Here is a 13,599-nt window from a genome sequence, read left to right on the forward strand (position 1 = left end):
AATTTTTGTTTATTATTTTATGTAATTTTTAAATATATAAAAAAATTGATCGCATTATTACTCTTTCATAGTTTCAACAATTAGTTACCGTAAATAATTATTTTTAATATTATATAGATTATTTGGAAAGTGGAAATTGAATTATCCTTTCCTTTTAGATATTATTATAATAAATAAAATTAAAAATTATCGGTCAATCAAATTATAATAATTTGAAGAGTTCATTTATGATCAACACGTAATAAAAATCACTTATGTGACTTCTCAATCAATATATAGTAGGATTTATATTTTTATAAATAATTTATAACATTATATATATAATTTTAAAATTCTGATAAATTTATTCTGTAAACAACGATAAATAATTTAAAAATCATATTAATAGATATGTTTGGATTTTGTAATATTTAAAATAGTTATTATATAATTATTTTCGAATACAATTCATCAAGTAGAGTATAAATCTATTATAATTATCTTATATAAAAATTCATTCATTATATTTTATAGTTTACAAATATTAAAAGTTATAAATAAAACATTATTAATATTTCTATAATTTCGAGAATTAGTTGCCATAAATTGTTATTTGTAATATTCTTTAGATTATATAGCAAATGATGTTAAATGTTTTTAGACTTACCTTAAATTTTAGATCTAATTTAAATAAATCCTCCTATATATTAAATGAGAAGTCACTTTAGTGTTTTCTGATGACGTGTCGCTCATAGGTGAAGTTTCAAGAAATTGTTACAATTTGATTGGTCGATTGTTTTTATTTTTTATTTATTTAAATAAAATTTAAAAATTTAAGGTAAGTCTAAAAACATTTAACATCACTTGGCATATAATCTAAAGAATAATACAAATAACAATTTATGGCAACTAATTCTCAAAATTATAAAAAGATTAATAATGTTTTATTTATTACTTTTAATTATTATCAAATATAATGAACGAATTTTTATATAAGATAATTATAATAGTTTTATACTATACTTAATGAATTGTATTCAAATATAATTATATAATAACTATTTTAAATATTACAAAATCCAAACATGTTTATTTATATGATTTTTAAATTATTTATCGTTGTTTACAAAATAAATTTATCAGAATTTTAAAATTATTTATATAATGTTATAAATTATTTATAAAAATATAAATCCTACTATATATTGATTGAGAAGTCATATAAGTGATTTTTTTTTACGTGTTGATCATAAATGAACTCTTCAAATTGTTATAATTTGATTGGTCGATGATTTTTAATTTTATTTATTATAATTGTATCTAAAAGGAAAAGATAATTCAATTACCACTTTTCAAATAATCGACATAATATTAGAAATAATTATTTATGGTAACTAATTGTTGAAACTATGAAAGAGTAATAATGCGATCAATTTTTTATATATTTAAAAATTACATAAAATAATAAATAAAAATTTTATTTGAATTGATATAATGATTTTATATTCGTAAAGAAATAATTATATTTGTATATAAAGTATCATAATAAAAAATTAATGTCTAATAATTCAATGCATGCTTTATAAATAATTTATAAAATTATAAATACATTTATAAAATTATTTATATTGGCTTATCAGATGTTTTAAATTATTATAAGAAGTTCTAAGGGTATGAATGGTGACCAAGGAACGACGAGGAACAAATACATTCCCTAACATTCCTTAAAAAAATCACCATTCATAAGGAATAATTTTTCCTTCTCATTCCCTACTATTCCTTTTTTATAGAGAAATAAAGAACAAATTAATTCCTTGTTAAATATGGGATGAAACAACCATTCTTTTTCATTCCTGCAATTCTATTCCTCTACGTTCATTTCCTATTCGTTCCTCTTGTTTCCAGAATTGTCACCAGTCGGACCCTAAGTCATTTATAGAAGCTTATACATTAATTTCTAAAATGTATTTTGAAAATTTATCCTCCTATTAAAATACTTTGAATTTTTTCATTTTTACTGGTAAAATTCTTCAACTATGTTTACTTCGTGTAGAAACCCCTAAACTAAAAATTTACTGGTAGTAATGGTAATTATGACATGCTATAGTTTAATTCATTAAATAAAGTTAGTTTAGGCGATTTTTCGTTAAATACTTAATTTGGGGATTTAAAACAAGCTTAGTTGAAGGGTTTAATATCAAAAACCAGTTGCAATCAACTGGCGTGATATCTTCTTTCCTAATATCATACATTTAATATTTAAATATACATTTATCAAGATTTGAGTTACCAAAATTATGTATATATTATAACTATAATATATTTTAAATTTTATTAGAAGATATTCTATCACATAGCTGAATTAAAATTTATTAGAGGATATTCTATCTCATAGCTTCTCTTGAAAGTTAGGTCATTTAGAAACTTAAACTAGTTTGCTATATAAATATCACGCCACCCCCGTTAGTTTCACGCATCTATCTTTTAAGTTTTCATATGTTTTTGATCGTCTAATTTAAATTCTACTTTTGTGATCTTGCGCAGGTGTATGATAATCAATACGTAACTCATAGACGGGAACACCATTACTGGTAATTTTATGGGGGATTCTTCTTCTCCGTTTATTTTTGTTCTTTTTCTCTCCATGTTGTATCTCTATCTATATTTTTGCATCAGTAGTGATTCAACTAACAAAAAGAGACGACTCTGTGTATCCAGGAACTGATCATCCCTTTCGAAAAAGTAATTCTTTTTTTTATAAAGTTAAATCACTTATCAAAAATATAATATAAGATGTGTATGCTAATCAAGTGCAATTTATTTATTGTGTGTGATCCTCTTCAGATACGTCTGAGAGCCAAAAGTAATCTCAAAACTTTTTAAAAACTTTGAAAATCACTATAAGGATGCGGGCCGGTCACCTAAAGTTAAGATCAGATGCATATTAACCACATACATGTAACATAAGTATTATATAACTGTAAATATGTAATTATCAATTTAATATTAATATTAATATCCGCACATGCGGGCAGGCGGTCCACCTAGTAAAAATTAAAAACAATCGACCAATCAAATTATAACAATTTTTTGAAACTTCACCTATGAGCGACACGTCACTAGAAATCACTAAAGTGACTTCTCATTTAATATACAACGGATACTTCAACAAATATCTGATGTTTCAGTTTGGCCAGAGAGATTGGCAACAAAAAGCGTCTTATTCTTACGTGAACGTCCTGAATTTGAGAGCCAAGTGCGTGTTAGCATCTAACAAAATATTCTGAAGATAATTAATAAGATGTACCTCAATAAAACCTAGAGTTTGATCAAGTCCTTCTGTTGTCTCAGAGTTACAAGATGCTTATTTGACCACAAACTTGTAGTTTGCAAACATTACCTCAACTTCTAGTTTAAATTTCCCCACAAAACTATACCATCACTGAGATTAATTACCCACGTTGTCTCTAACAATTCGACCCTTCAGTTGATCTGCTGGAGACTACTATTAGATAATCCCATATCGAACACAATTGTGATCTTAGGACAATTATTAATCTTTCACTTTTGAGCAATTTTGGAGTGTGAATTATGTCCATTATTAATATGGTATCAGAGCTAGGTTAAAAACTAAGATATATTTATTTTATTTTTATTTTTTTGGTAAAATGTTAAATTTTATTACCAATTTTTTTTGTGACAGAACAACATAGAAATAAGGAAAAGAAGATGTAAAAATGAAACTAAACACATACTCAATCTATCTAGGCAGGGACTTCAAGTAAAGCTTCGAACAAGAGGATACATCCAAGTCAATCAAACACTTGCCGCAAAAGAAAAACCGCGATGAAACCGAGAACTGAACCCGGTAGAATTCGGCAATGCCCGATGATCAGTTCTAAAAGATTGGCTCCGCAAGAACAGCTCATGAAGGATCTCCTAATCTGCAGCCATCAAGAACAGAGCCACACCCATACAAGCACTCCCGCATAGGCAACGAGCATTATTTGGAGAGAAGGACCACCAGAGACGCCACCACACTATCGAACCTGCAATGAAGAAGAAGGAAACAAGCTAGCACCGCTTTGAGTCGAAAACGGTCACGAACAAGCCCTAGATCTAGTCCTGAGACTAGCTGGTCTCAGCACGTGCCGTCACAGAGGAAGAAGAGCCGTGTTTGACAAGTCCGACGACGCTCAGCCCCACACGCGCCTGCGGCGGAGAACCCACAACAGAGCAACCCACACAGAACCGATAGTTTCTCCGACTAGTCCTCCGGGAAACCGCTCACGGGTCTAAACGAGCACGCCATCAGAGACCAACAACGGCTCGGACCATGCAAGACAGTCACCCCCACCGAGAAGGAAGAAACGACAAGACGAGGAAGGAGAGGAACCCGCTTCCAAAAACTAGATCTGACACCAGATCTGAGCTTTCGTCGCCGCACTCGACCAGGGGAATCGCTAACCACATCCTCACCGCCTCACTTCGCTGCTACTCCAAGGCTGAAGACGTCAGATCTCTACCGCGGTGACGACGAGCTACAGAGCAGACAGCAAAGAAGCAAGGAAGTTTGGGGAGGCAAGCGACGACAGGAAACGAGAAAAGCAAGGAGGAAAGGGGAGGTGACCGACGGCGACGGAAGCAAACCGCCGGCCACCAAATCAAATCTAGATCTAGGTTTTTTTTTTGTTTAGAGAGAGTTTATGAGAGAGAGAGTTTCCCTTAAACTCAGATATATCCTATAAGGGGTTCAATTTTCTGTGGATTCTGCAATGTTGAGTTTGTGTTATTTCTATTGGATCTTTTCCTATCCACATCGACATAATTGTGATCTTTGGGCAATATATATGTAGAAATCTTTCACTCTTGATCTAGTGTTTGGATATTAGTTAGGCCTATAACTAATAGCTACCATCTAATCAAGTGCTTTCGTGGTCTCCTTCTCCTTATGTCTTAATCTCCAATTCATCTTCCAGATTTCGCTTACACAATAAATTAGTTTTGGCTGCTGGTTTCTGGCTAGAACTGGCCATGGAAACAATGAAACCAGTGAGGAGAAAGTGAAAGTGGCAGCAATAAGTTATACTATCTTTGTTTTAAAATGATCCATATTCTAGAAAAAGTTTTTGTTTCAAAAAGATCGATATTTTACATTTTCAATATATGTAATAATGATAAATAATAATTTTAAGAAAAGTAATTGTGTCTATTGAATTTTGCTCGGCTACTATTTACGGAAAATAGTTAATCATAAAAATATTATATTTATAACGAAAATTTAAAATGTTTTATTAATAAGGGTGAAAATCTTAAAACATATATCTTATTGAAATGGAGAGAATATTATGTATCTCTATAATATTATTTGAGAAGTTAATTTTCTACGCGTCGATTTCACATTAATTTTTACGATGGTTAATCACTGAGATACCTTTAATGAATTAAAATATTATTCTTAACTGGCACTATTAAAAATTATTTAATAATTTATGCCAATTAAATTATTAATTTTAGTTTCCTTTTTTTCTAATTTTCAAATCATGAATAATAAAATGGAAATATTAATATAATAAAAAAAAATATTAACAAAATAAAACATATATTTTGTAAAATTAAATTTATGAGAATGAAAATATATTTTATATATAATGCGACTTCATAAAAAGGAAAGTTTTTAAAAATAGTTTTGATGTTAATATAATCATCTTTGTAAAACATAATATAAAAGAGCATAATATTTTTTAAATTAATTAAATATTTTATTGATATCAAAATATTTTCTCAGATTATTACAAAAGTAAATTTAATTAAAATATACTAAAAATCTTTGATGAACTAAAAGTATTTTATAATTGCTACTGTTGAGATCTTTATTCATTTTTGTTTTTTTTTAATTTTACTTTGATTTATATTATGTATATAATTTTTATCAATTACATAAATAAAAATATCTACAAAATTTAGTGAAACCTAACATACCACTAACTGTGTTTAATGCTTACTTTAATGTTTTTAATTTTGATATATTATACAACATAAGATACCTATAATAAAAATAAAAAAAATGTGAATTTTTATGGTTAGTATTATTCAGATTCCTTTTAATTTGTCTTTCATATAACCAAAGTATAAAGTTACTGATAATTTTAAAAATTATTATGTAGATATCGATGTCAGTTCATACATTTTATCGATAATGTCTGTTTATAAAAAATTTGTACATATCATCACTTCAGTTTTTATACTATTTTTAAAAATCAAAATATAAAATTGTACAAAATAATTACAACTATAATTACAGCTTTAAGATAAGAACAAAATTAACGTAATAAATAAAACTAATCAAAATTAGCTTAACTAGAGGCAAAAGTAGTTAACTTCGATTTGAAGAAACATGTGTAACTCAATATAACCCACAAATGAGTAATTTGAATAATACAAATTTCTATACCAAAAATCAAAAGTTTAAATACAAAAAACAAAATTAATTAAAATTTAATCTATTTCAGCACACAAAAATACTATGGTTGTTGAAAGAAAAATATTATGATTATATATAAAGAAATAAATGCAATCTGATATACTCAAGTAATAACTAAATCGAATTAATATTATATATCCAAATTACATGTCTAAGTAAAATGACATAATATTATTTGTACATATCGTTTGTGTTGTATGGTTTTATGTTTGTAGCTCTATGAACTCTTGTAGTCCGAAACTTTAAGTTTTTTAATGAAAGTGTTGTTCCAAAAAAAAAAAATTGAGAGTTGTTATTCAAAGTTGGATCTTGTATCTTATCACACGGTTCTGCTACTAATTTAGCAGTAAAAAAAATTGGACATTTCGAGGAATGTGCAATAGATTGTGAAGCTCGGTCAGTAAGAGACTGCAATGAACGTCACTTTAGGGCAATCTGTCCACTATTAGTAGACAAAATGTTAGTCCATTCGTTCGTTGCGAGTGTCGTAGTCGCCGCTGAATTGGCTGGTGACGAGTTGTGAGTCGCAGTATACGCTAAGTCGTTTTGCTTTGACTGCCTTCACCAATCGTAAGCCTGCGATAAGGGATTCATATTCCGCTTCATTGTTGGAGGAGGCAAAGCCAAAACTGAACGATTGCCTGATTAACTCACCATTCGGTGACTGCAGTTGAACTCCTGCACCCGATCCTTTGTTTGTTGATGAACCGTCGACATGCAGGATCCAATTTTGGCTTTGAAGGATCAGATCTTGTTCTAGTTTGGGTGCAAGTTCGATCAGGAAGTTGGCTAGAACCTGTGACTTAGCGGCTGTCCGATTCTAGAATATGATGTCGTGTTTGCTACGCTCGATGGCCCACTTTGACAGTCGACTTTACTTATTCGTGTTCTGAATTACGGTGCGAAGGAGCTGGTTAGTCAGTACTTCAATCGTGTGTGATTGGAAGTAAGGGCGCAATTTTCTCGCCGAAGTGATGACGGCGAGGGCCATTTTCTCGAGCGTAGGGTATCGCGTTTCCGGGTCAGTCATTCGCTTACTCGTATAGAAGATAAGTTTTTGTCCGCCCATATCCTCTCGGATAAGCAAGCTGCTGACTACGTTAGAAGATACTGCGATGTAAAGAGAGAGAGTATATCGCCGACCTCGGCCTTAGATAACACGGGAGGGTGGTGAGATACTGCTTGATCTGTCCTAATGCCTCTTTGCATTTCTCGTCCCAGACAAACTTCTTATTTCCTCGAAGTAATTCGTAAAACTGGAGACACTTATCGGTGGATCGAGAGATAAAGCGGTTGAACGATGCGATTCTTCTGGTTAAAACGCTGGACCTCGCGGCTGTTCTTTGGGCTGGGAAAGTCGAGTATCACAATGTCTGTTTAGGATTCGCTTCGATTCCTTGTTGGGTGACGATATAGCCCAAGAACTCGCCTGAGGTAACACCAAAGTTGCATTTCACTGGGTTGAGTTTCATGCGTATTCGTTCAGCGTCTTGAAACAATCTCGTAGGCGATTCAGGTGATCCACCGCGTGAAGTGACTTGACCAGCATATCGTCGATGTAGACTTTCATTGTGTTCCCGAGCTTGTCGGTAAACATTCAATTGACGAGTCATTGGTAAGTCCCCCTCTTGATGATGAACGTCGTTTTCTCTCAAATATCGGGATGCATCATGATCTGATTGTATTATGAGAATGCATCCATGAAGGTCAAGAGTTCGTTTCCAGCAGTCGACTCAACGAGTTGGTCAATGTGCAGGAGCGGGTAGCTTTCCTTCGGATAAACTTTGTTTAAGTCGGTAAAATCAACGCAAATGCGCCATTTTCCGTTCTTCTTTTTGATGACTACAGTATTTGCTGAGAGCAGTCGTTCAACCCCCTTCATTTACTGATTTTGATCGCTCGGGACCGAGTTTTTGTTGTTTTTGGCGGATGGGCTTGATGGTTGGATCAACGTTTAACTTGTGAGAGGTTATACCTGGGTCGAATGCCCTTCATATCCAAGGTCGTCCATGTGAAAGTCGGCATGTTTTGCTTCAGTAAGTTGTCGACTGTCTGTTGCATCTGGTCGGACAGATAAGCGCCGATTCTGACCAATTTGCTCGGGTTGGTTTCGTCGATCGGAATCTCGAGTATTTCATCCTTTTGGGGGTGGATGTTATGTATCTGCTTTGAGATCGCGTGGATGCGAGGATTTGACTGCTGCATCTTGATTGGGGCAACAAGCAGGTCTTGTGCGGCTTGCTGGTCTGCTCGGAGCGTTTTGTATTTGGCCGTCTGGTCCTGGGAATTTTGCGCATTGGTGGTAGATGGACGACACCACCTTCATTGAATGTAACCAAGGAGTTCCGAGAATTACATTATAGGGGGCTGCGTGCGAATGACCGAGAATTTGACTATGCGTGTTACTCCATATGCGTAGACTGGGAGCCTGATCGTTCCAATCATTATTTCAGAGACTCCTTTAAGCTTGTGAGGGATCTAGAAGATGGTGTCATGTCGCGGAGATCGATTCCCATCTCATCTAATTTTTTTTATTTCATTAAAGGTGTCTATGTAATTAACCGTCATGAAAATTAACGTGAGCGCGACACATAAGAAACTGATTTTTCAATTAATATTATACAGATATATTTCTAAAATTTAGTTTAGGAAAATCTTCATAAGTATAATATATTTTAAAATTTAGGAAGATCTTGATAAATATGTTTAATATCTTTATAAAATTTAGGAAAACATTCACAAGTATGTAATAAATGTATTATATTTATAACTAATAAATTTAATTATCTATCTTATGGAATCTCAAAACATTATACATTGTAATCTAAAAGTTTAACCGACTTAAAAAGAACAAAAGAAACTTAATATCTGTTGTATTATATATTTTTGGGGAAATTATAACAGAGCCCTTCACAAGTCAAGGCAATGACTTTTGTGGAATGATTCTCCTGTGAATGTTGACAGTTGATTTTTTAAAAATTGAATTAAATATTAGCAGATCATAAGATGCCAATTACGGTTTTGACCATGATTGACCAAGAAAAAGAGTAACAATTTTTACCAAAAAAAAAAAGAGTAACAATAATTACGGTGGTATCCAGTTAGATGACAAAAGTTCCTTTACTTTAAATTGTTACCTTCTATCCATAATTTAATTGTATATATAAAGATACTAACAATAGAGGTTGAGGGAAACAAATTCTCAAGTCATGACTTCTTCCTCTAATTATTTTTACGTATTGTATTTTTTTATATATCATAAAATAATATATATTAGATATATAAAAAGTCACTAACTATTACATATATAATTAAATTGATGCAAATATGTATATAGATTTTATTAATCCAAACAATCACTTTTTCTATTTTATATTATATATGATTAATATACATAGATATATAGTATATTTTTAATATTTATATATGTCAATGAAACGTTCTACTCAATTGTTTTTTTTTTGATGATTTGTATCTTCTTATAACAAAAAAATTTAAATAATTGATAACAAATTTTCATTCTGTGATATTTAAAAGTTTTAGTAATGTATAATTTCTAAAAAATTCAATGCAAATTTAAAATTTTAAATATTAGGTTGTCAGTGTTTGTTTAAAGTTTTTATAAAAAAGTTTGCAAACCAAATTTCAAAATTAAAATATTTACGTATTTTTTTATGATATATAGTTTAATTGAAAAGATATTAATATATATATTTTAATTTTGGTATTTATTAAATAAGACTTCATATTTATATGATTTTGTAATCATTTGTTTCTTGTCATATAAAAAATTTAAACCATGGATCACTAAATTTTTTAATGTGAGACTTTTTAAAAATTTAAAATATACTAGATACAGAAAATCTAAATTTTTATTATATGCTTAATGTGATTTTTTAATTTATTTTAATAATTTAAAGTTAAACAAAAATGATAGAAGTTGCACTAATTTGTATCAAATCTTTATTATTTAAAATCATTAATTATCATACATACTTTCACCACATTTGGAAATTTCATAATTTTTACTTAAGGAAAAATTAAAAATATTAATAATTAATTTATGATTAATTTTAAAAAATCTTATTATATATTTAGATAAACCAACCTATTTTCTAAGGATTCTAAGAATCGTTGTGGTGATGACACATGGCTACCTTAAAAGTTATAATGATTCGCTTTTAATATATACTAGGTTAAGATCCGCGCCTTGCGCGGGATCAACATTATATATATATATATTATTTTATGTATTAAATATTTTTACATATTATGAAATAATAAATATATATTAAATAATTAAAAATCAGTAACTATTAAATATATAATTAAATTGATGCGAATATATAAATCAATTTTATTAATCCAAAAAATATATATTTTTATATTTGATAGGGTATGTTATTAAATTTAAATGATACTAACATAGATAATATATTTTAGTATATTTTTAATATTAATGTCTATTAAATGATGATTTCTACTCATATAGTTTTTTGATCATTTGTATCTTTTATAGAAAAAATTTAAATTACTGATAACAAAATTTTCATTGTGGGATTAATAATTTTAGTAGTTTATAATTTTTTTTTAAAAAAAAGTTGTCAATGATCGTCTAAAAATTTTATCAAAAAAATTGTTCAAAGTAAATTTTGAAACTAAAATATTGTATTTTATATGGTTTATAGTTTAATTTAAAACGATATATATATTAATCTTAATAATTAATTAAATCAGATTTTTTACTTATATAATTTTTGTAATCATTTGTATTTTGTCATAACAAAAATTTTAAACCATAGATCATAAAATTTGAATGTGAGACTTTTAACAGTTTTAGTAATTTATAGCCGTTTGTAAAAATTTAAAATATAACATATACATAAAAATCTAAATTTTTATTATATGGTTATTGTGGTTGTTTAATTTATTTAATAGTTTAAAATTAAACAAATATGATAGAAGATACACTATTTTTTATCAAATCTTTATTATTCAAAATCATTAATTGACATATACCCTTTAGCCACATCAGGCAATTCCGTAAATTTTATTTAAAAAAATAATAAAGTACATTAATGATGAATTTATTGTTAGTTTAATAAAAAGCTTATTATATAATTAGATAGACCAACATGTTTCTCTAATGATTCTAAGAATCATTCTAGTGATGACATGTGGCTACAAAAAGTAGTTGTAATGCTTCTCAAATAATATATAGGGGATGGGATGTGTTATAAAAATTGAAGAGAAATACTCTATGATAATCTTAAAACATTTCGTATCACAAAATAGAACACAAGGGTCAAAATGACTAAAAAATCATATTTAAAGATATATTAAAATAAATAAAATTTATATAGTTTTTTTTTTAAATTGTAATTTTAGTTTCTAAAATAATATTCAAAATTTCTTGTTGAATTTTTTTTCTCTAAATTTTTATTTTTAAAATTTCCTTTTTCGAAATATAATGTTGATTTGTGGAATGATTCTCCTTTGAAAGTTGGTTTTCTTAAATAGAAGTAAATATTTGCAAATCATAAGATACTTATGGTTTTGACCAAGATTGACCAAGAAAAAGAGTAACAATAATTACGGTGGTATCCAGTGAGATGACCAAAGTTCTATCCATAATTTTAATGTATATATAAGTAGCACAACAATATGAATAGAATACACTAACAACAGAGGTTGAGGGAAATAAATTCTCTAGCAAGTAGCAAGTCATGACTTCTTCCTATAATTGTTTCTTTCTTGGTTCATTGGTAGTCTCGTTACTACTTTTCTTAGGATCTACTTCGACCATGGCCTTAACAAAAGACATTAATTCAACATGCTATCGTTATTCTGTCGATAATTCTTTTGTCCATAACAAAACGTTCTGCCTGCAAACGCTCACAGCGTATCCTCCCGCCGTCTCTGCAACTAACATGGTATATTACTAACTAACCCCTCATTTATTTTCTATCTTGATCCAACCATTCTGTTGTTCGTTTTTGATTTGACATTGCACCAAAAATTTAAATTCAACAGATTTAAATTTATTTGTCTAAGTTATGGATCTAATTTAATTGTTTTAACCGGAAGTAAAGAACAATTAAGAAAAATCCTACAAATAAATCACAAAATAGGTAATTAACTATTTTTCAGGCTTGCGTTTTAGATTCCAGTTTTCTTTGTGTTGGGAGGAGATAAAAAGGATGTTAGGGTTTAAGATTCATGATAATCTATGAGGGTTCAAAATTTTAGTACAATATTTTAGATAAATTCATTGATTTTACTGGTATGAAATCTGGCATATTTGCTTATTTATCAAGTTAATTAATTTTTTAACAAGCGTATTTGAGAAAAAGTGTATGGGAAAAGGTTAAAAGCTTTATTTTGTAAATGAAACTATGTAAATAAGTAATCACTATTATGGAAAAAAATGTAGGATAATTATTATTCCTGAAAAACAAAATCTCAATAAAATTGTGTTTTTTTCAATATATAGGTCGAACTTGTGAAAGTCACACTCGACCTTGGATCGACCCAGGCTAAAGAAAGGGCAGGTTTCGTTGCCGGATTGGAAAAAGAGCCTACATTTAAAAAATATTTTGAGATGTGCAGTGAATCCTATGCCACAATAGTGAATAACTTTAGAGGTGCTCGATTATGTATGGAGGATGGTGCCGCGGGTGCCGCGTGTGCAAGCATTACAATCCTTGAAACTTACGACGATACACAAAGTGTGAAGGATACAATCGGCAAGAACACAGACAAGGCCTCGAAAAAGCTCATGGAGATGACATTAGTTATGGAGGATTTCGTGGCTATAGCTGATGCAGCCATCAGCGTAATATTTTAATTATTAAACTTTTCATGTGCTCAAATCCTAAAGATAATATTTAAATAAAAAATAAATATAAATTTCAATTCTGATTAATAAATGCAGCATATCGGCATTATTGGTAATTGTCAAATCTCAGTTCTCATAAACCGGAATGTTTTTTTTTTAATTATTAACTTGATTTAGCTTAAAATCCATTATTTTTTTGCCTTTTTTTTTTGTTCCGCATAGTAAACCATAGTGTTTCCTCTGCTTTTTCTTTTAAAAATGAGTATTTTCCTTCTCTTTTCTCTCATTTATAAATCAA

General features: G+C 29.3%; 1 protein-coding gene across 1 annotated transcript; it reads left to right on the forward strand.

Moving 5' to 3' along the window:
- The first annotated feature begins 12,112 nt into the window (after positions 1-12,112).
- Positions 12,113-13,388, forward strand: LOC111212875. The gene is made up of 2 exons (XM_022714493.2): positions 12,113-12,396; positions 12,957-13,388. The coding sequence occupies exons 1-2, from the start codon at positions 12,190-12,192 to the stop codon at positions 13,308-13,310; spliced, it is 561 nt and encodes a 186-aa protein (XP_022570214.1). The 5' UTR covers positions 12,113-12,189; the 3' UTR covers positions 13,311-13,388.
- The last annotated feature ends 211 nt before the right edge of the window (positions 13,389-13,599 follow it).

This window comes from Brassica napus, chromosome C2 (genome assembly GCF_020379485.1).
Source record: "Brassica napus cultivar Da-Ae chromosome C2, Da-Ae, whole genome shotgun sequence".
In the NCBI taxonomy this organism is placed as follows: Eukaryota; Viridiplantae; Streptophyta; class Magnoliopsida; order Brassicales; family Brassicaceae; genus Brassica; species Brassica napus.